Source organism: Squalius cephalus (assembly GCF_949319135.1).
Source record: "Squalius cephalus genome assembly, chromosome: 4".
Taxonomy (NCBI): Eukaryota; Metazoa; Chordata; class Actinopteri; order Cypriniformes; family Leuciscidae; genus Squalius; species Squalius cephalus.
Window position 1 is genome coordinate 2,527,953 of NC_137125.1, and position 23,085 is coordinate 2,551,037.

General features: G+C 38.2%; 1 protein-coding gene and 1 long non-coding RNA gene across 2 annotated transcripts; both read right to left on the bottom strand.

Moving 5' to 3' along the window:
• Positions 1 to 2,429: 2,429 nt before the first annotated feature.
• Positions 2,430 to 3,525, bottom strand: LOC307157307. Its single transcript, XR_013820927.1, has 4 exons — positions 3,447 to 3,525; positions 3,078 to 3,311; positions 2,860 to 2,966; positions 2,430 to 2,582 (listed from the first exon to the last, which is right to left on the bottom strand). It is a non-coding gene; the product is annotated as an uncharacterized lncRNA (long non-coding RNA).
• A 7,568-nt stretch (positions 3,526 to 11,093) lies between these two features.
• LOC307156957 (neoverrucotoxin subunit beta-like) lies at positions 11,094 to 15,631 on the bottom strand (the record flags this gene model as incomplete). The annotated part of the gene is made up of 2 exons (XM_079868687.1): positions 11,094 to 12,847; positions 15,475 to 15,631. 2 exons carry the CDS (start codon positions 15,629 to 15,631, stop codon positions 11,094 to 11,096), a joined length of 1,911 nt encoding a protein of 636 aa, XP_079724813.1.
• Between the last annotated feature and the right edge of the window lie 7,454 nt (positions 15,632 to 23,085).

The window sequence follows — 23,085 nt, forward strand, 5'->3', positions numbered from 1 at the left end:
ATTTGAATGTGGCTAAACTCACCACCCCACTGAACCGAACCGAGATGTCAAAACCGTGGGGCGTACCGAACCATCAGTTTTGTGTATCGTTACTAGGGATGTTAACCGATGACCGTTTGACCGATGGTTGACCGTATCAACGTTAACCGATCAAAGTTGTCGGTAGTCGGTTAAAAAAATTAGGCTATTATAGACAGTGGACTAAACGCTACTACAGTTAGCCATCTCATTCCAAGATCTTTTTGTGTGAAGTAAACAAATCCCTCACACTCAATTTTTCATAACTCGCCTGTTTGTACTTAATAAACCAATAAAAACATTTGACGCGAGGTCACAGCGTTTGGGTTCGCGCGCTCACAAGGTTTGCGAAAAGTAAAGGCTACAGGCTAAAACACTCGAGTTTAGAGCCAGGGCAGACGACAGGATGAAGCGTGCAAAGAAAAGTAGTGTGTGGGACCATTTCACCAAAAAGAATGACACAGCTGTAAGTTGCAACTTGTGTGATACAGTGCTTGATTTCAGTGGTAACAGATAAGTTGATGATGATCATCATCTTTCTGTATTATTGTTAGCACTACCTCAAACTAAAGCGGCGTCTCTTCGGAGCTGTAATTTTCTTAAATGAGCCGCAGCAATGTTTCAAATGAGCTTCTAACGCTAGACAAACACCTTTATTTTCAACGCGATCACCTTGTACCCAAACCATTTCGAAACTAATAAGGAGCCATTTGTCCTCCGATTACATACAAGCTCCTCGGCGCCGCGTCTGCGGGACTCATGTTTTGCGCTGTAGGGGATTTAAAAAAAAAAGTGACGTGAGTGGAAGGGCGGCAGAGAGATGCGACAGAGTTGTGAAATTGCAGGCGCGGCTCGAAATGGCCTATTTCAAATAGCCTATATTTTAAACTAATCGGTTAACCGGTTTCAACCGGCTAATGAGGCTCGGTGGTCGGTCAAGAAAATTTGTGTTTTCGCCATCACTTATCGTTACACCCCTAATATATATATATATATAGGCTTTTTTTCTCCTTTTGTGGTGCATAAAAGAAAGAAGGGTATATCACATTAGAACAACACCAGAGTGAGTAAATGGTTACTTGCTTTTTCATTTTAGGGTGAAATGATGAAATGATGTTGCAATACGATTTGGTTTTATGAGTAAACATTTCGTTTTGACAGACAGTTATTAATAGAATGTACTGTTAGCTTGGGCCAAGTCTAACCTCACTTTCCAGTTCCATTGTAGGAACAGTGCGATGAATGTCAGCATAGAACAGCTTGAAAGGTCTGATTTTTGAAACGAGTATGTATACCTTTTTCCCATTCCAAGCCTCTTTCACACCTGTAAAAGGGAAACAATACAGGTATGTATTCTCTTCTTAAAGGGGGGGTGAAATGCTCATTTTCACTCAATCGTAAGAAATTTTCCGGTTCCGATTCCGGTTCCACCAAACGAAATATATTTGTTGCTTATTTGATCTGCTATTGTCATTTGTGGAATACTAAACACATACATGTTTCTATTACTGTGCCTGATGCCTGGACAGAAAACTCATCTGAAGAGCTGAGTGGAGATGGAGGATGGCCAGCAGGAGGAGACGGTGCAGTGGAGCTGAGTGGAGATGGAGGATGGCCAGCAGTGGAGCTGAGTGGAGATGGAGGATGGCCAGCAGGAGGAGACGGTGCAGTGGAGTTGAGTGGAGATGGAGGATGGCCAGCAGTGGAGCTGAGTGGAGATGGAGGATGGCCAGCAGGAGGAGACGGTGCAGTGGAGCTGAGTGGAGATGGAGGATGGCCAGCAGGAGGAGACGGTGCAGTGGAGCTGAGTGGAGATGGAGGATGGCCAGCAGGAGGAGACGGTGCAGTGGAGCTGAGTGGAGATGGAGGAAGGCCAGCAGGAGGAGACGGTTTCTGGAGCTTGTGAGGGACTTTTGGGGTCTCTTCACAATGGGCCCTCAAATGGTCTGTGTTAATTTTTGGTACCTTGACACCCCTCTCATCCTCAAGGTTAGCGCTCTTTCCCACCAGTGCTGTAATAGTGAAGGGACCCAGGTAGTTTGCCTCCAATTTCCCACCTTTTCGCTGCTGACTTCTTACATTTTGTCTCCAAACTTTGTCTCCCACTTTAAAGTGGTTGGTGGATGGAGACAATTTTTGTTTTACTTTTTTTTGTGAAGTTTTGATGTTTTCCTCAGCCTCACGCAAAACTTCACTAATCCTTACTGCCGATTCTGTCACTTGCTCCACAGTCATCGTTTCTTCCACATTTTTTTTTATCTAAAAACAATTTCAAAATCACTCTGACAAAAATCACTCCGACAAAATATCTTCATTTGATAAACATGAAAAAATTAATGAGTTTTTTAACATTACATTATCATTTTGATGAATAATAACTTTAATTTTCAGTTACCTTGTATTGCTCTGGAATCTCACAAGGGTAACGAGCTTCTCTCCCAAACATTAAAAAAAAAGGTGAGAATTTGGTCGTCATTTGTTTTTTTGTTCGAAGTCCGAACATGACGGCATCAAGATGTTTGTCCCAGTCCATTGGTCGGTCCTGGCAAAGCTTGCAAAGGGCTCTGTTGCCACAAAAAACATTGAATATAATATAGCTTGAATATAACATAGCTTCTGGTTTTGTTTTGTTTTGTTTTTCAAAAACTATCACACCCTGCAATTATATATTAATTTTTGCCTTCCCCCTTGTTAAACAGACAGTAGGGTATGGCGATAGAAATAAACTGTCAAGGAATGCATACATTTATAGAATTTATACTGGAAATGCAATGTTTGTTTGGTAAGATTTTGGCTAAAGATATCTGCCAAATATAAATGCAATATCATATAAACAGGCACCTTTGAATTGTGGCATTCATCCTTTCCACAAGCCCATTTGTTTGTGGATGATAGGGTGCACACAAGGAGCGCTTGATATTAAGTGTTCTGCACACATGTTTGTTCAGCTAGAAATGTGAAAGAAACATATTAACGTTTACAGGCAAAAGCACATTGTAGTTGTTATAGGTGATAAAAAGCCATGTTCTATGGACATGTCATGTTTACATAAAACTTACCTTATTCACAAACTCTTTCCCCTGGTCAGTTAGGACCCTCTTAGGGGCTTCAAACTGATGCACAAATTTGATTAAACATTCGGTGACCTCTTTGGCAGTTTTGGAGCGCAAAGGGTAAGCTTGGGGCCACTTTGTGAGGTAATCAATGATGACACAAATATACTGATTACCGTCACCTGTCAATGACAATTTGCCGATGAGGTCCATGCCCACCAGCTCAAAGGGCTGTTTAACCTAGAGTTAATAAAAAAAAATTTTTTTACCTGTGTTTTGTTTTGTTCCTCAGTTAGGGTGTACATTTATTGCCCCCAGTTTCAGTTATATTTGTACAGCCTCGTTTTAATATCTGTTCTATAAAATAATTTGTACCTCAATAGGTGTGTAGTCAGTCCCCTGTTTTAGAGAGGATCTATTGGCTTGGCATTGTTCACACTGTGCCACCTTTTCAAAGCAGATAGAAGTGTTAGCCTAACAAAACATTTGAATTTGTTGAATTGGAAATTATTAAATTATCAATTGGTTTATAAATAGAGTATTAAAATAAACACAGAAAAACTGTAGTAAAAAAATGTTTTGTGTTAGTTAACAAACAAAAAAATTCTCCACTGAATCAGGAAATGTGTTATTACCCATTTGTCAATGTCCTGTGACATGCCAGGCCAATAAAATCTGTGGGAGACTGCATCTCTTGTTTTATTTTGCCCAGTATGTGCTCCCATACTGCTGGCATGGAACTCCATGAATATGGTATTCGCCTCTTCAGCCCCTTTGACAACCTTGGCTTTTTTTTCTTTTACAGTGTTTGGGTTCCGTATATAGTATAATTGGCCATCTATGACAAAAGAAAGAGTTGTTCATATATGTTGAATAGAATAGGTGTTATTATACTGTATATGACATTGTTTACAGTTTTTGAGTTTGATTGATAGTGGAACTTTTTTTATGTTGGAATGTGATTAATAATGTTATCTGTTTTAAACCCTCAAAAAATGTAAAAATGATATCACCTTGTGTGTGGTTATTTTTTGACGGGATATATATTTTTGTAAAATTATATTTATTTTGGAATGAATTTGAATCATTCGTTTGTTAGACCTAGAGAATGAATGTAATCAGAAACAAATTGACAAAATACGCTGTGTGTGTGTGTGTGTGTGTGTGTGTGTGTGTGTGTGTGTGTGTGTGTGTGTGAAGCCTAGGGCGGTCATCATGGTACTTTAACTCGTCGTCACGGTATTTTACCTCGATGCCGTGGATTCAAATAATTTAGCTAATAAATATGAACGTGGATATTGCATATGCATATCTGTAAATAAACATTCACATAAATTGGGAAACTTGGAAGTTTTAACAACTGCAGTAACCTACTGAATTTAATTTAAATATATTTTGTTGTGTGTATTAGAAGTAACACTAGTAAAATTATGAATTATTTATTATAGCTTAAATCGGTTATTCTGTTTTATTAAATAATTTAACTAAATCCTGATAACGTGGTGTGTATGAGCTGGCTAATTTATAAAGTGTAAGTTACGGTAGGCCTAACGTTATATTGAATTGGTGAAGCCAACGTAAATGTATATGAAACATTTTATGATATATCAATTACAATAAATATACAAATCACATCACATTACAAGTTAAAATTTTTCAATATAAAAAAATATATTTTACCTTCGATCACAAAGTTGTGCGCTTTTTTGCGCAATGTGTTTTTTTCAGTCTTGCCCAACCCATCAGGGTATGTCCCATGGGACTTGTAGGAAAAGATTTTCACAAGTGCACATCCCCCCTTAGATGAATACGACATTCAGACAATTTCTAAGTAAAACTATAAATGTATATTTTTAATTATTCGTAAATTAATATTTAGGCGTATATTATAACTATTATTAAAATATATTTTTAAAATAAAAAATCTATCATACTAATATAATAAATATATTTATCATAAAACCAATTTCCAAGCAAAACTGTATTTTTTAAAATTATTATTAAGTTATTATATATATTAAATATAATAATATTAATATAATATATCATATAACTAATTTCTATAAAATTATTCTTAAAAATAATTTCTAAATTAAGTAAAACTATATACATATATTGTAATTATTAGATTATTATATGAATTATTATTAAAATATTTTTAAATAAAAAATACATTGGATATTAAAAAATACAATACAAAAAAATGTATACAATCATAAAATTATTAAATACATTTTATTTGGATGTAGTAACATGTACAGTACACACACACAAAATTAGTTACAATCAACTGATTTCACCAGTCCGTATTTTAATGCTGTGAAAATCCGACTCCCCCTGGAAAACCCATCTTAATGCAGTTACAATCAAATGCTTTTGTCACCACACAATCTCTAAACCATGATGTGACAGGGGCAGTAGTGTGCTGAGTCTATGACCTTATCCACCTGTGCTGGAGAGGGGAGTGTGATTTCACCAGTCCGTATTTTAATGCTGTAAAAATCCGACTCCCCCTGGAAAACCCATCTTGTTTTTTAGCAGTTTTTTTTTTTTTTTTTTAAAGGGCACCTGACCGCAAAGCAATTGCTCCAGCTATTTTAATTGTATATCCATAAGCTATGTAAGATGTCAAATTGAAAGAATGAATAAAATAAATAATGCTTTTTAGGGCCCTAATTCTGGAAAATAACTATTAAAAAAATGTCTAAGGTTTCTTTACATTCTTAGCTTTAACCCTTTCATGCATAGTGGTCACTACAGTGGACAGCTATTAAAAAAATAATTTTCTTGAATTTGCACGGGTTTTTATGGCAAAGTTGCACATCAGCCTCTTCATTGGACCCTGGTGCATCATCCTATACATTGCAACCAAGTGGCAAGCCGTTGTGTTTCGATTTTTTCCCCCTCCAAATCATGATGGCCAAGGGTCAGTCAGACATGCCAAGTTGCTCCGGAATATCCACCCATTCCTTCTAATCTAGGAGACTCTTGTAGGTAAAAAAAATCTAATGAGTCATATCACAGTAAAATTTTCCAGGTTTTGATTTTAGATTGAGAGAAAACTCTGATTAATCACATGTCCACTGTAGTGGACGTCATGCATCAACTGCTATATTTCAGCTACAATTCACAATTATAATGTGAATATTGTTTTTGAAACTTAAAACTTAAAAACTTAATCTGCAGTGACTTTTTTTACTGTAAATAAATGTATTTGTATTATTAGAATGTAATTTTCATTGACATCGAAAAAAGTCATGTGATTACGTAATGTATGGCACTTGTAATGCATTACTTTACTTGTTAGATCAAAAAGTAATCTGATTTCGTGATGCACGTTATTGTAATGTTTTTTTTTACTCATAACATCAAAAAGTAATCTTATTATGTAATGCATGTTACTTGTAATGCGTTTCTTTACTCATAACATCAAAAAGTAATCTTATTACGTAATGCATGTTTACTTGTAATGTGTTTCTTTACTCGTTACATCAAAAAGTAATCTGATTAGGTAATGCACATTACATGTAGTTAATTACTTGTTAGATCAAAAAGTAATCTGATTAGGTAATGCATGTTACAATACATTACTCGTAACATAAAAAACAAATCTGATTACATAATGCATGTTACTTTTAACACATTACTTTACTTGTAACATCAAAAAAGTAATCTGAATGCGTTATGCATGTTAGTTGTAGTGCGTTACCCCCAACACTGATCATTTCAGATGAGATTGAAAAAACGTATCGCTAGGTTTTCTCAGAGGAGGGCTATGATAGAAATGTGCATGTCCATCTTGAACACAATCAGAATTATCAGATAATAAGGGTAAATCTCCATACTCTGGTGCACTGGAGGGAGCATCTGAGTGGTTTCCAGTAGTACCTTGACAGGCTGTAGAAAATTCTGATGGAATCACGTCCTCATGTTCTGATATCAAAGATACGCGAAGTGCAACTTGTATGAAGTTGTATGAAGCCTTTGCAATATTTTGCATTTATATTTTTTGTATATATCTTATAGTTTTCACATGATTTAATATAATTGTATTGATTAGTTTGTTAAATTCACATACTTTATCTGTTTGATTATTGTCTTATATTTAATACAGTATATCTTCAGTTTAAACCATAACCGCATGCTGTCCACTCAAGTGGACATCTGAAGATCTCTTTGAAAAATTTGTAAAAAAAATAAAATAAAAATCAATTCTTGTTTTCCATGCCCTAAGAGCAATAAAAACACAGGGAAAAAAAAATCCTGACTGAGGTTATCATAACTCATGCATGAAAGGGTAATTGAAAGTGTCAATTATCACTAATAATTTGTTTTATTTCTATTTTAAGACGCAATTAAGCAAAAAACAAACAAACAAAAAGACAGGTATTTGCCTCATATATCTACAATATGTATTTGATGAACTCTTAAAGCCTATCTTCGTGAAAAAAGGTTAAATATTATTTTTAATGACATTCATGTGCTTGGGGAGAGTAATACAATATTTTACTATGAACCACAGCATGTTTAACACACAAACGATAAGTTCAGTTAAATTAAGTGAAATTAACAGTTTTGTTTTGATTGCTGGAGCTTTATTCCTTACCCGTCGAAGTTTATAGTTTGAATCGATCTGCCATGTTTTTTGTTTTTGTTTTTTTTTGCATCTTTTATCCACACTAGTTCACTTTCTGTTAATTTATTTAAGTGTAGACAAAGCTTCCATGCAGGATCTGGGTGCTTGTTGTGTGAAAAATCGATCGATAAACGGATATATGGCAAAGGAAGTGCATTTAAACTCGCTTGCGCGTGCACGCGAAGGGGAGTGCGATTTGTCCGGGGAGTCGGATTTCGGTACAACACCGGCGTTTCAGTGGAAGAAGTGCTCGTGGCGATAGGCGAACAGGTGGGATATGATAACGTTGTTTCGGCTTCACGGTAGTGATGGCCAGATCGAGGCCTCGTGAAGCAAATGAAACAGTTGAACCAAATGTGCCATATTGTTTCGAGGCTTCGAATCAATCCGACACCCGTCTCAACGGTGACACCTAGTGGTCACTTGCAGGTGTTGATCTGAAACAACCTTGACGAGCCATTAAAAAAATGTGTTTTTTTTTATTATCATAATTTTCTAATATGTGAAGCTTGTAACCTATAGGCTCCTCACTGTGCATAATGTTATTTTGGTCATGAAAAATTAATATTAATAAAATAAATCAAGCCACAATGTCTCACTTTTTTAGAGATTTTTATTCAAAAAATATTAATTTCTCTGCTGTGGAAGGACTTAGCCTACTTCTTTTTTTACAGATAATTTCTCCAGCCTTTGAAAAAATCCTCTCACAAGGGACACTTGTTGCTGGCATACAAAGATATTTTTTAGCAAGGACATACAAATGAGGAAAGATTACTGCTCTCTCTTTCCAGTAAGTTAGTGGATCATGAGTTCTGGGCAAATATGCATCGTTGATGTATTTTTTCACTTCCACTGTGGCATCAGCTGCAGTATATTGGGTACTCATATGTAGACCTATAAAATGTATATTCACACAATATTATATTATATTATATTCACATTGAAGCTATTTTTAACATGATTGGCAGTTGTGATTGGGACATTAGGTTGTAGGGCATTGGGCTATGGACTTTATAAACAGTGTCCCAAAAGGTTGTAATTATATTTCAATTATAATTATATTTCAAACAATGCATACCTTGCATAGATGGCCCAGCAGTGTCAGTAGCAGGCCGAGGTACAGGGCAGGATGAGTGCTCCTCAAATGGCGCATCATGGATGATGTATTGTTGCAGTAGGCTAGATACCGATCACAATACACACATCTCACTTTATTTGGGGTTTCTAAATGGAAATGCTCCCACACCACAGATGTACGGCATCTCTTCTGGGGAGCCTCCATTTTATCTATCTATCCAAATCAATCTATCTATCTATATGAATCTATCTATGTATCTAGATATGTATCTATAATCTATGTATCTATCTATAACATATGTATTTATATATGTATCTATAATCTATCTATATATGTATCTATAATATATGTATTTATATGTATCTGTAATCTATCTATATGTATCTATCTATTAATCTGTCTATATGTATATCTATGTATCTATTAATGTGTCACTATATACTCTGTCTGTCTCTAGCATCAGTCAATGTGTTGTGTAAATTTAAATGTAAGCCTAAATTGCCTATAACTAATCAAATCGCACTGTCACTATATCACCAAAAATCCGCTACCTCAAAGTCAAACTCCTCTCACAAAAACCCACGAGGTCAAAATGCGTTTATTTCACTTTTATACAGATGTGCGATGTGTGGTCTGTTCCCGACCATTCCAATCAAACGCTGATTCGGCGGACCACACCTGATGAAACACTTAGTGAAACACTTCGAGGCTTCGTTTGGTCATAGTCACGTGACATGGGTGTTTCGAATCACGCTTCAGATCAGTGTTTCGACACATCTGCGCTTCGGGATCTCGCAAAGCTTCGGAACGACTGTTTCGCGTCAGCCATCCTTAGTGGCTGCAGGGGATTGTCACCGTCACCAGATTGCCATATGTTTACTTAGAGGAACTGGTGAGTACTCTGAATGAATGAACTACATGCTGAAAGCTAACATATTAGCCAAATATTCACCAACTGGTTTTGATTAATTTTATGCTTTTGTGACATTTGCATTTGTGGGTTACAAATATATTTGTTTTCAGTAAGTGTGTTTATATGTAGTAAGGAAATCTGATTATAGTACTGTTGAATTTATTTGAACTTTGTGCAGCCAATACAACTTTAACATTGTACTGTTTATTGTGTTGTCATGCCCTTAATGTTTATTATTTGTAGTTTGTACATTTATTGATTCATTTTGTAATAATTTAGAATTGTGTGCACATGAAAATGATATCTGAGTGTGGAATGAGCTGATGCTTAGTTTCAACTTAGCCCTGTTATTTACTGGTCCTGTTGTTGTACTACAGGCCAGGTTTTTTCTCTCTGTCTGGAGACGAATGATGGCGAGCCGAATTTCTATTGCTGGGAGCCTACCATCCGTGTAGCATCCACTGAATAGCCATCCTACTGGTCTGGTAGGAAGGTTGTCCACAGCCTGTCCCCCACACACTTCTCCATAGACTAGTGCTTCAACCCCACATACACATCCTTCACATGATGAACAATAACTTACGGACTTATCACTACAAACTTCCATAAAACCCTTGTGGGTTGTCGCGCTGGTCTTGTATACCATCTATTGCTGGGACAGTTCTTTTTCTTTTTGGTTTTTGTGTGTGTGTATTTGCTGTAATTTATATTAGTATATACTTGAACAACAACTACCAAGTGCACTTAACTACAAACCGGTTCAACTGCAGTCTGTAAATATTTTGGGATTCTTTTCTTTTTCTTTCCTTTCATTATTTCTATTTGTAAATATTTTGTTTAATTATTTTGCAATATATGGTACCTGCACCAAATTTAAACTTATGTTTCTGTGTTGTTACTGACCACCAGCTCCTGTAGACGAATTTAGACTTCTGTTATTTTACTAGCCTAAGACATATTAATATCGGTTAACCGTCTCAAACACGCGTTACGCGTTTGCGTCTTTGCATTGATTTAACATTGAAATCACTCGCGCCTGACGCGCTTTTCGCGTCCGGTGTGAACGCACCATTACAAATATTTTCAAATGTCTGTATAATACAGTACTGTAAATATTTGTGTCTATTACTATTTATAATTTATATTTTATATTTTATTGTGGATGTTTTCTCACAATCATGACATAATGTGAAGTAAAATTAAAAATCTAATGTAAAGTTGTTTTTTATGCGCCACTTGGTGGATATTCTGTGAAGCGAAACACATTGAGGGAATTTGTAAGTAGGCCCCCCGGAAAGCACTTGCAGAATTCTGCGAGACGAATTGCCGAATGCCACGGGAGAAAACGCGCGCTTTTAAAGGCCACATCTGTATAGATATATTTTAAGATAAAGATTAATGCAAAGAAATGGGCATATGACACTCACTTGGAGACGGTATGGGGCTGAGAGTGTCACTGGCTTCACTCACTCCCACTTTACCCACTATCCTGTAGCGGATCGAGTACTGCTTTCCAAACTCCAATCCAGTCAGAGTAAAGTCTTCATCAGCTGTGTTCATGATAATCCACTGTTCCTCAGCGCCAGAATCTGCTTTCTCCTGCTGGTACTCCACTCTGAACTGCACAGTTTCTCCAGTTGGGTACTTCTGCAGTTTCAGGGTCACACTGCGCTCCAGGACCTTCATCACTTCTGGTGGAGGAGGCTTTGACACGGGCTGGAACTGTGTGTCCGTCAGGTTCCCTGATTCATACAGATAGATAGAGGAGCCAGGGTTGGAGGGATCGGAGATGGCAGAAATAATGAATCGATATCTCTTTTCATCTTTATTAGCCTCTGAAAAACTTCTGAAAAGAGTTAAGTTCTCTCTCATCTTTGACATGACACCAGGATTGTTTAGCCACTCTTCTGATACCAACGTGCTAGAATGTGGTTTCATTCCCACATCTAGCTCTTTAAACTCGTCAGATTCCCGAAACTTCTTCAGGGCTGAAAGATACGGGTCTTCATACTTCAGAGATGTGAAGGTCAAGCACACCACAACATCAATATCAGGATCAAGGAGGATGGCGTTGAGACCGTTTGAGTCTTCAGTTTTGATTTCCTTCAGTATCTCGGTGTGAGAACTCAAGAGGTTAAGTTCAGCCTTTGCATGATCTAACCACTGGTTAAGCATGTCAGAATTAAAGGGGGAGCTGTAGTGGATCTTCAGGATGTCTTCCAATGAATTTTGCTCCATCTCTCCTCCTCGAATAGCAGGCAAGACCTTGGCCACTGCTCTTAGGAATACCATTTTGTAAATGTTAAGAGAGCCCTGAAATAAACAGAGCCTCTCTTTGATGTCTTTGAAAACATTTACCAGAGTTTTTCTGGAGAAGTCGTTGCATGTCCTCTGTACTTCTCCCAGCCCCTCTATTATATCTTCAGTGTTGGAAACCAGATGTGTGGTGATTTCTCTTACCAACTGAGCAGCTTTTGTATCCAGTAGAGAAAGAGGATAGAGATTGACTTTTATTGGAACTGCATTCTGTGGATTCTCCTTCAGTATAGTGGGGAGCTTCTTGTACACCTCTAGGGCCTCCATGAAAGTGGTGGGGTTCTGCTCAAGGTGGACGTCACCATAAAATGTGCAGGCGATGCTCTCAGCCCTATCCTTATGACCTTCTGTCATTTCTAAAGCTCCTTTCCCCTCCATGGAAAATGTAAGGATATTCTTGACCATGACATTCAGTTCTCCCTCAATCTCCTGCTTTTCTTCGTTTTCTGAAAATGTCCGATCAAACACCATGACGGCCTGAGCTCCGTAATATACACCAGTGACCACATGAGTTGCAGTTTTCTGGTCAAAGACCTGAGGGTAAGTGATCTTTCCCAGATGGCTCATAGTGAGCTGGTTGAATCTTGTGGTTTCACTGTAATACATTGTAACTCTGGACTGTTGGTTTGAGGATTTGGTGTCATGCAGGAACTTGGCAGATCCTCCCACCTCCACCAGCCCTCCCATGAAGCTGGCCTTCAGGGAAGCACTTACATCCAGGAGACTGGACTTACTGGAGAGAGAGTCAGAGCTACTGAACTTCAAATCTGTCATGGGCTGTGGATGGGTGTCCAAATCTTCATTCAGTGACTTCTTATCCCACAGAGTGACACCTGAAATGAGTCATGGCTTTAACAGTTAAGTCAAGTCAAGTCGCCTTTATTTATATAGCACTTTTTACAATACAGATTGTTTCAGCTTTACAGTGATAACAGGAAAATAATGCAACAAAGTTTGTTTCTAAAAGAAAATAGCGCCATCGTCCAGCTTAAGTAAGTTCAGGGATGGTTCATTTTTGTTGTAAAAAAATTATTAATTTAATATATATATAATCAAGACAAGTCTATATAAAGCACCTACAGGCGGAGGCACTGACAAAATGGCTAAAAAAAAAAAAAAAAAAAAACCAAGAGAATATACCTTTCAAAAAGATGAAATTAATGTCCTTTTAGAGGAGATAGAGCGAAACAAAGATGTCATTTTTAACAGATTTAAAGGATTTCATTTATTTCTTTTTTGTTCATTCATTTAATTTTGATTAAAATTATTAGATTAAATTATTTCTATTTTTTGTTTTGTTTTCTGACCTTTTTAATTATTTAATTTATACATTAATTTAACCAACAACAAAAAAGAGTAATGAAATGTGTATAATAAAGTACAATCAAAACCTTATATTATAATCACACTGCATTTGAATAAAGTTAAAGGTGTAATCTGCCGGTTGTCCTGCAGGTGTCCTCATAACTCTGTCTTCTTGCGATGCACTTGGGGATGTACGATTACTCCAGAGCACTCGTAGTTCTACGAAGATTTTCAAGTGCTACTTAAGTTACGATGCTTTTGGGAAACAGACCGTAATATCAAGATCAGTCGTACGATCGTTTTTACGATCTACTTAGGCTTACAATGCTTTTGGGAAACGCAGCCCATAATATTAAGATCAGTCGTACGATCGTATTTACGATCAACTTGGGCTGCCCAGGGCTGCGTTTCCAGATAACGATGGATCTTAGCACTTACGAGGATTTTCTACGAGCGACTTTATGAACGTTCGTGTTCATTTCACGTGCGTTTCACAAAAATACACTTAGCACGATCGCACGCAGCTGTGCTTTAAGTGCTACTAAGGGGTCGCTGTCCGTTTGTCAAGTGCTGAAATGTCACCTTGTAGAATGGCTCGTAATTGTAGCACACGCTTGTATTTTGAAATCTATAAAAAGCACAAACCTTCGGGTGGAGACACCAGCAAAATGGCTAAAAAAAAACAAAACAAAAAAAAAACATTTTCTAAAAGAGGAGATTAATGTCATTTTATATGAGGTGGAGCTATCCAAAAGTATTATTTTCAGCAGGTTTAAGGGCAGTCAAACAAATAAATAAAAACAAAAAATGTAGGAGGATATTGCTAGAAAACTGACTGCAACTAGGGGCATAAAAAGATCAGGGAATGAGGTCAGGAAGAAGTGGCAAGCCTTGCTAAAAGGAAATGGGCACTGCAGAGGACAACATTTAATAAAACAGGTGGTGGGCCCAATGAGTCCTCCCTTTTCACAGCAGAGGAAGAAAAGGCCTTGTCAATACTTGGCACAAGTGCTTCAGATGGCATTTGTGGTAGTATTGACATCCATGGAGGAGTAGGGGTAACTCAACCTGAGCCTGAGTCAGGTCCTTCATGCTCAGAGGAACTATCAGTTTCATCTGCCATCTCCCAGCACATCTCCTAGTCCTCCAAACAACCCTCCCAGGCCTCAGCCTCCATCTTCTGTTGTCCAGACTGCAGCCACACACCTCAGCAGTTTGAGAATCTTTGTAGTTGTATAGTCAGGACATATGAGAGTGTCCTTATAGGGAGGAATAAGATGAAGAGGTGGTGGAGGAGGAGAAGGAGGAGCTCAAAGATGGCATGATGGGGCCACATGATGGTCAATCAAGAAATGCCCAATACATGGTACAAGTCATTGACAGATTTTTTATTTTTTTAGTTCATCCTTATTTTTCCCAGTCTTTGAAGCATATATGTCATCTTTTATAAAAAAAAAAAAAAGTTCATTCATTTAATTGAAATTAAAATGATTGGATTAAATTATTTCTATTTTTTTTTTTTCTGCCCTTTTTAATTATTTAATTTAGAAATTAATTAAAAAGAAAAAAAAAACGAGTAATAAAGTGTACAATAAACTTAAAGTACAATCAAAACCTTATAATTACATTTCACTTGAATAAAGGTGTAATCTGCCGGTTGTCCTGCAGGTGTCCTCATAACTCTGTCTTCTTACAGTGCACTTGGGGATTTACGATTACTCCAGAGCACTCGTAGATCTACGATGATTTTTAAGTCCTACTTAAGTTATGATGCTTTTGGGAAACGCAGCCCATAATATTAAGATCAGTCGTACGATCGTTTTTACGATCTACTTAGGCTTACGATGCTTTTGGGAAACGCAGCCCAGCTCAGTTCTCATATAATAATGTCAATGCAGGCAGATCAATAATATATATTACTGATATAATATATAATAATAATATATAATATTCAACAATAGATAACAATATATTGTTGAATATTAACGTGTGAGGACGCAATGTACTGTTCAAGTCAACATGCCAATTTTGTATCTATAAGACTACTAATTTAATAGTTGTGTCCTTTATCTTAAATCTCTAAATTACCACATTGTTGATTCACATTTGGGTGAAAAAGAGAGTAAAAAGCATTTTAGTAGGTACTGTACACCACCTGGAATGAAGGTATCCTTGCGGCAGTCATACAGCATACCAGGAAACAGAGGTCTTCCTAGTAGACCCCGAAGCCGCCGCCAGGCGCCGCCATTTGCGCCATTTAGAATTTCAGCCGCCGCCAGCCAATAATTTCGTAAGCCAAATTGAGCCGCCATCTGATAAAGTTTGGCTGAGCCGGCTAGAATTATTTGCATCAAATAATAATTCTATCACATAGAGACTTACACACACGAAATATATAAACAATACACGAGATCTATTTTCCCACTGGATTCATAACAGCACAGTCTTGTGCTCGTTGCTACGATACACAGACTCACAGTGAACTGACGACCAATTAAAATTGCTCGTTTTCCGTACAGAAGAAGCGATGCATTTTTTTTCTCGCACTGAGGTGAAATGGCGGAAAGAAGCAAGCAAGGTAATTTTGATCTCACTTCTCACATACTTTCCTAATTCCTACTTACTTTTTTTTTTACTTAGGCATACCCAGACTTTTGTTAAATCTTCAGGGCACGGTTGCACAAACACCCGAAACAAAGATTGATGTTATGAACCAAATATTCTGGAACGGAGAGATTTATATCACTGAACGTGATATTACTGCAGTAACAAACCACCGTTTCTAATTCACGACGCATGCTTCAGTGTACATTGAAGTGAAATGTGCAAAACTTTGTCCAAAATAATACTGATAACAGTGTGTGTTTATATTAAGGCGAGACACGCCAGGCAAAAACATCGTTTTTTTTTTTACTGGTCAATTTTGAGATTTTTGGATATTTGTCTTCAAATACATGTCTTCTTTCAGACTTGTGGTGAAAAAAAGTCCGAAATACACAGTTAGGTCTTTATTTTACTACACTTTGTCTGAAAAGTAAAAGTTTGCGTTCTTAATCAACATACTTCTCCGCGATCTCTTCCGTCACCTTCTCATCACACGCACCGTTAGGCAGCTCTCTCTCTTCTCTACAATGCTGTCAGATCCAAATATGGTCATTTCCTTTGTATCAGCAAACAATCTTGAAAGTAAAAAAGACTGAATGCGCGATCTCATTGGCTGATGATAAATCTTTAAAGCCCGTTTTCTCAAAATGACCTTTCTCTCATACTCCAAGTCCGAAATCTCCACTTCAGTAGCACCTAGTTATATTATGAAGACATTTACAAAGGGATTTGTAAATATATTATTCCTAGCCTGATATATATAACATTTTATTCCAAAAAACATGGCTTCAGCCATTTGCAGCTATGAAAAGTTTGGCGGCTGCAGCAGCCATTTAGGTTTTGGCTGAGCCGGCTAGCCAGCCAATAACTTCATCAGCCAGCCATTATTCTCAAAACAAATGGCTTCGGGCTCTACTTCCTAGAGCTGCTACTTCAATGGTCTGTGATGATGCCATGGCTGCAGGAAATAACTATGAACAATGGGGACATTTATACATTTGAAGTTTAATAATGAATACTTTATCATTCTAAAATTTTTTTTACTTGTTACTAATTTCATTACTTTACAAATTTTTTTAACGTTCCTTAAAATGTAATTTAATCCAGTGTTTAAAAATTCAAAAACATATTACGGCATAAATCCTTCAAGATATGTTACATGCAACCAAATAATCCATTAATGGGATTGACGGCTCAAGCGGACTTGAAAAGCCTAGTTCATATACACACCTTAATCGATCCGATTGAGCTCGATCCAAATGAAATTTCGGTCGGATTGAAAGGGGAGGTTTATTCCTTTTCTAATTTATCGAGAGAAGATGTAAACACGCAATCGTTTGAAAACCGAAACTGAAAGGACTGTGCATCTGCAATGACGTAGCCTAAAATGCCGAAATGACGTGCGGAACGAGCTGATGTTGTTGTTAAATAAAATTTCATAAATGACTTGTGTTATACTAAAATATCACTATCGTCTGTGAAGTGTAGCAGAACAACATCCCACCTGTGTTTGTTTCTCTCATCCACAGACGCTTGTTTTGGCCGCGGAATGAAGTTTTTACTGTTTGAAAAATAAGCAGCACAGTATAATGGTTCATGTGCTCGTCGTCTCCTCATGACCAGAAATAGATATTAAGTCTGCTTTTTAAAACAAAGAAAAGAAGCAATGTATGAGAATTTAATGTGCAAACAGCAGGAAACTCTGTATTCGTGCAGTGTTCAAGTAAACAGTGCAATTAGATAATTTTTAACCAAAACCAATTTTGTGGTGAAATGACATATATCTGATTAGTTTAAGACATATTTTTGTCCCTAATGCATTTTGAGTCTTCCTGCATACTGTTGAGATCCAAACACCTCATTATCTGTAGGTGTGTTACGTCCCATGTGATAAGTGTGACTTGTGTTTTGGAGTTTGTTCTCTCTCCCTCTTTACTTTCGTTTTCAGCAGGTTTATGCGGGTATTTAATTTTCTCGTTCATCTGTCAATCTTGGAGACGCATACTGACAACATCGCGTGTTTCCTCCAATGAGGGCTCAGGACCGTGTTCAAAATCCTGCCGCGCCACAGAGCGCCATTTACATAGTTTTATATTAAATTTACATTTATGTGTCTCAAATCGTAGTTAATGTATACGGACTTCACCCTGTGCTGCAATATACATTTAGTTTTATATTTATTTACAGAAATCAGAAAATTGCTGATGTTATCGGATTTTCAGGTGAGAGTTGTCCTAGACGTGGCGCGGCGCGGCGCTGAGCAGCGCGTCCGGTGTGCGACCCACTTCAGAGTGTGTAAATTAACACTTTTTCAGTGTTTATATAGATCCACACTAAATCGAGTTATAAAACAGTTAGTTCCAATCCTTGATTCTGATTGGTCAATAGCTGTGCTTTATTCACGATAAAACACGGCTATGACTGCTTCACCCATCACTACAACACCCCTAGCAACCACTCTTAGCAACACATGTGTGATCATGTGAGAGATCGAGAAAGCGAGTGTAAAGTTACCTGCATTCACAGTAGACATTGCATTTTCCTTCAGGTCAGTCCTATATTCATAATAAAATAATCCATTTGAATGTCCGCTGCGATATCTTGTCCTTTTAACAGTTAAGTTAACCGTTAAGGGGTTTTCCCGTGCCTTTAACGTTAGTCATCTGTCAGTTGCGTCTTCCTTCTCCGTGAAAACAAGTTTGAGTCTTTTCAATATAAAAGTCTTCTCTACCGACTGACTGACTCATTCATAAGACAGTCTTTGCCGCCATCTATTGGCGAAATAATGTATGTAACTTCTGTTGCTGTTTATGGTCAGGGACTATTTTTTTCCAGCGGAAGGAATGCTTTTAGTGATTTTACTTCATGAAAGTTGCATAGATAAATATTTTTCTGCTTTGATATTTGTATTGTGTGGCAACCGTTTTATAAAAGCAATAAGGTACTCGAGGCAAGTGCTGTATCGTGAATAAGTAACGGCTGAAGGGGTTACTCCGCTTCGCGTCGTGCCTAACAACGCCCTTCAGCCATTACTTATTCACGATACAGCACAGCCTCTCGTACCTTATTGCTTACTTAAAGGCACACTGTGGAGAATTTGTGTTTTTGTCAAACAGCGACCCCTAGAGTCGCTGTAGAATACTTGCACTGTCGTAAATATCCCTCCCCCCCTCCCTCCACTCCCCCACCTCCCTCCCTGTACACCGGTACCTGCGTCGGGCATGAAACAGGCACAGATAGACTCCGAAGATATTGACCAGGTAATGTTTCACAATTTCATACAAATATTAGGCTACTGCATAGTCTACTGAACTACTGATGATGGTAATAGGATAATAATAAGTTTGTCAAGTGTTATGATAATAAAGTAGCATACTGCGTTTGCTGGCTTATAACGTTTTTACATGATTGCAGCTAAATCACAAGTAAATAGTCTATAGTCTAGGCCTACTGTATAATTTCATTTGTGGTTTTTTTATTGTAATGTAAACATTACAAAATGCCAGATGACATCCATAAAGTTAAATGTAGGTCGCATTATTTCATAACATTGGCCGTTATGATGTCATTAGACATGATTATTGCAATTTATCTATCATAATAGTTTGCAAATTGTGCTCGTTTACACTACAGTATTTACAACCTCTACTTTAGGCTTATGTCCTGATAATTATGTGAGATATTGAAAACTGTTCTCATGATTATCGCAGGAATCAACGTCAACAGCGTCGTCTGATATCCCTCAGGACTACGTGATAAATAGGCCTGCACCTCATAACACCTGAGTTCAGCTGGCAAACTAGTTCGTGAGGCAAGCTAGGCAATAAAACATAACGCAGAAAACACATAAGAGAAACGAGTGTTTGTTAGCAAGTCTGTTAACAGCTCTGATAATCGAAAGCTAGCTAGACATTATGTGGAAATTATTGGACTGGTCTAATTATCAACAATGGATGAATGAACAGCATCGTAAAAAAAAATGACATACAAGTAAGCGCAACAACATACAACAGAACGCAAACAAGTTTACAAATAAGAGATTTATTTACTGGCCACTTCATGCGTTTTCTCAGATCGGATAGCTATCAGATTTATCAAAACAATTCCATTTATACCTGGACACATAACGTTAAATGTGTTTTTGCGAAACGGATTTAAATCCGATCTTCAATTCCCACGCTATATGCAGATTTAACGTCAGAGTGCACGTCACTAAAGCAACAGATATGAGCTGCATTTTATTGATCATTATTGATCAAAATTTCAAAATCAAAGACCACAATAAGAGAGAGCAGGAAGATCTGGAAGATCTGGAAGATCATTTCGTTTCTTTACTTTTAATGATGATGATTGTGTGTTAAGCGTCTGCAACTTACTTTCACTTTGATTTGCGATAGTTTGCACGTTGGCTTGATGGAATAGATGCTCAGCTGCTCATCTGCGGTGATGCGTGTTCCAGTAGCGTCGTGATATCGTCATATCAAATATTTTTACAATTTACAATTTACATATGTGGATTCAACAACCAGATGCATTTCCACTTGTCCAGTTTCGTCTGGAATGCGTCTCAGACTCCTCCTGAAGTGGTTTGAGCGATTGGATTCAAATCCGTTTCGGAGGGCTTTTACACCTGGTCTTTTCACGATCAGATAGCTATCCGATCACAGAAAACGCATGAAGTGGCCAGGTGTAAACAGCCCCCATGACAAAAACATACGCACGAAAGCCGAAAAGAAACGCTGGTTGACCTCTCACGTCCATAGACAGGAAGTGGTGGGGGAAGTGACGTATGCCGTAAAGCAGTCGAATTTTGTAGTTCTTTTTGTGCTTGGGTTACTACCCGAATCCCGAAGTTACATAGTGCCAGTAAAAGCGATACAGACCCCGTCATGCTATGGCAGACGTGTCATTCAACCTATTGTAAGTCGATGTACCATCACAAGGGTCTTGGAAATATATTATGAAGGTTGAAAAGATCCATAGTGTGCCTTTAAACTTCCACTTTAAATATTTTTTATTATTTTTTTATTTATTTTTTTCACTTGATAGAGTTAAAAAAACAAACACTGTTAGTGTGCACCAGTAGCGTGTTTTTTTCCCCCGACGGTGGTCCGCTATGAGCTGAGCACTGGTTAACTGTGCGTTCACACCGCCGCCGACTTGAGCTGCAAAGAAGCTCTGGCCGCCCTGTCAAGGACGCCTGTCAAAAAGTACGGGGAAGCTTGCTGACGCTTGTTGACGCTTTGGCCGCTCTGAAGTCTGTGTCACACCATGAAATGTAAACAGAAAAAAAAACATTTGGTCGGGAAAAAAATTATAATTAGCTATTATTATTACTACTATTATTATTATTATTATTATTATTATTTGCATCTGTGCAATTGGTCAAATCGGTGTTACCGTGAGCGAATGAATAGCATTCCCGCTTAAAACGAGCATTCATAAATATTATAAAAGTTGCGCTCATCCTCATATGTGCATCACTGGATCATTATGGATCATCGCGAAGTTGTTGTTTTTGGTGCTGCTGTATTGTATTTGCGGAGAAGACGTCGGACTCTGAGATTTTGGGTTCATGCCATCCTCCAGGACCGTCTTCAATTCGGAGAGTATCACCGGCTGGTGCAGCAGCTGCGGCTTGATGACGAGAGATTCCAGCGGACCTTCAGGCTGGACACGGAGCAGTTTGACAGCGTGCTGTCAAAAGTGTGGCCGCTCATCATGATGAATAGCACCAATTACCGCCGTGCAATATGTCCTGCTGAGCGTCTGGCTATTTGCCTGCGTTTCTTGTCCACAGGGGACTCCTACTGCACTATTGCCGCCAGCTATCACATGGGAGTGAGCACTGTGTCCAACACTGTCCCCCAGGTCTGCAGGGCCATTTGGGACTCCATGGTGGAGGAGTACATGCCAGTGCCTACCACGGAGGATTGGGTGAGCATCGCACAGGGGTTTTACCAGCGGTGATCTTTCTCCAACTGCCTTGGTTCCATTGATGGGAAACATGTGGTGATTAAGTCTCCTGACAATTCAGGGTCCATGCATTTTAACTACAAGGGGACTTATTCAGTTGTGCTTCTGGCCGTGTTAGATGCCCAGTACTGCTTTCGGGCACTGGATGTGGGCAGCTGCGGGAGGACGAGTGACGGCGGTGTCCTGGCCAGCTCCACCCTCGGCCGGGCACTACTGGACGGGACTCTTGGCCTGCCACAGGATGCCCTGAGCATCTAGGACCGCAGCCACATGTCTCTGTTGCTGATGAGGCCTTCCCACTGCGCCCCAACCTCATGCGGCCTGTTCTTGGCTCCAGCCACTCTGGCAGGCGCAGAGGATTCAACTTCAGGCTGTCACATGCCAGGCTGATTGTGGAGAATACCTTTGGTATTCTCATGTCTCAATGGCGTATGTACAGAGGAGTCATTGGGGTCAGCCTCGCAAATGTGGACGCCTGTGTGAAGGCTACCTGTGTCATGCATAATTTCCTTAGGAGGACCTCCAAGACACCTACCAGGGCAAGACGTGGACCACCCCCAGCTGCAGACAGGGAAGCTGCTGGCCTACAGGCAGTAACCCGAGTGGGCAGCAACAACTCCGCACGGGAGGCCATCCGTGTCCAGGAGACATATACCTCCTATTTTTCCACCGAGGGAGCTGTCAGCTGCCAACCAGGAGTATAAGCCTAGTGCTACAAACGGCTCTTTTAAGAGCCACCAATTACACTAAAAGCATAGTTTCCATAGCTAAGCACCTATACACTTTTAAATAGGGATGCACCGATCTGATACTCAGTATTAACTGTTCGTTAATTAAAATGTGTGATGCAGTTATTGAAAAGTATGCTACCGTGTTTATTTATTAGCCTACAGTTTGTTCATTTAAATTTCGTTTTTCTGTTTAAATTTAGTTTTTTCTTTGTTTAAATTTAGTTTTTCCGTTTTTTCTTTATTTAAATTTCGTTTTTCTTAAAATTTCGTTTTTCTTTGTTTAAATTTCGCTTTTTCTTTATTTAAATAAGTTTTTTCTTTGTTTAAATTTTGCTTTTTCTTTATTTAAATTTCGCTTTTTCTTTATTTAAATTTCGTTTTTTCTTTGTTTAAATTTCGCTTTTTCTTTATTTAAATGTCGCTTTTTCTTTATTTAAATTTCGTATTTCTTTATT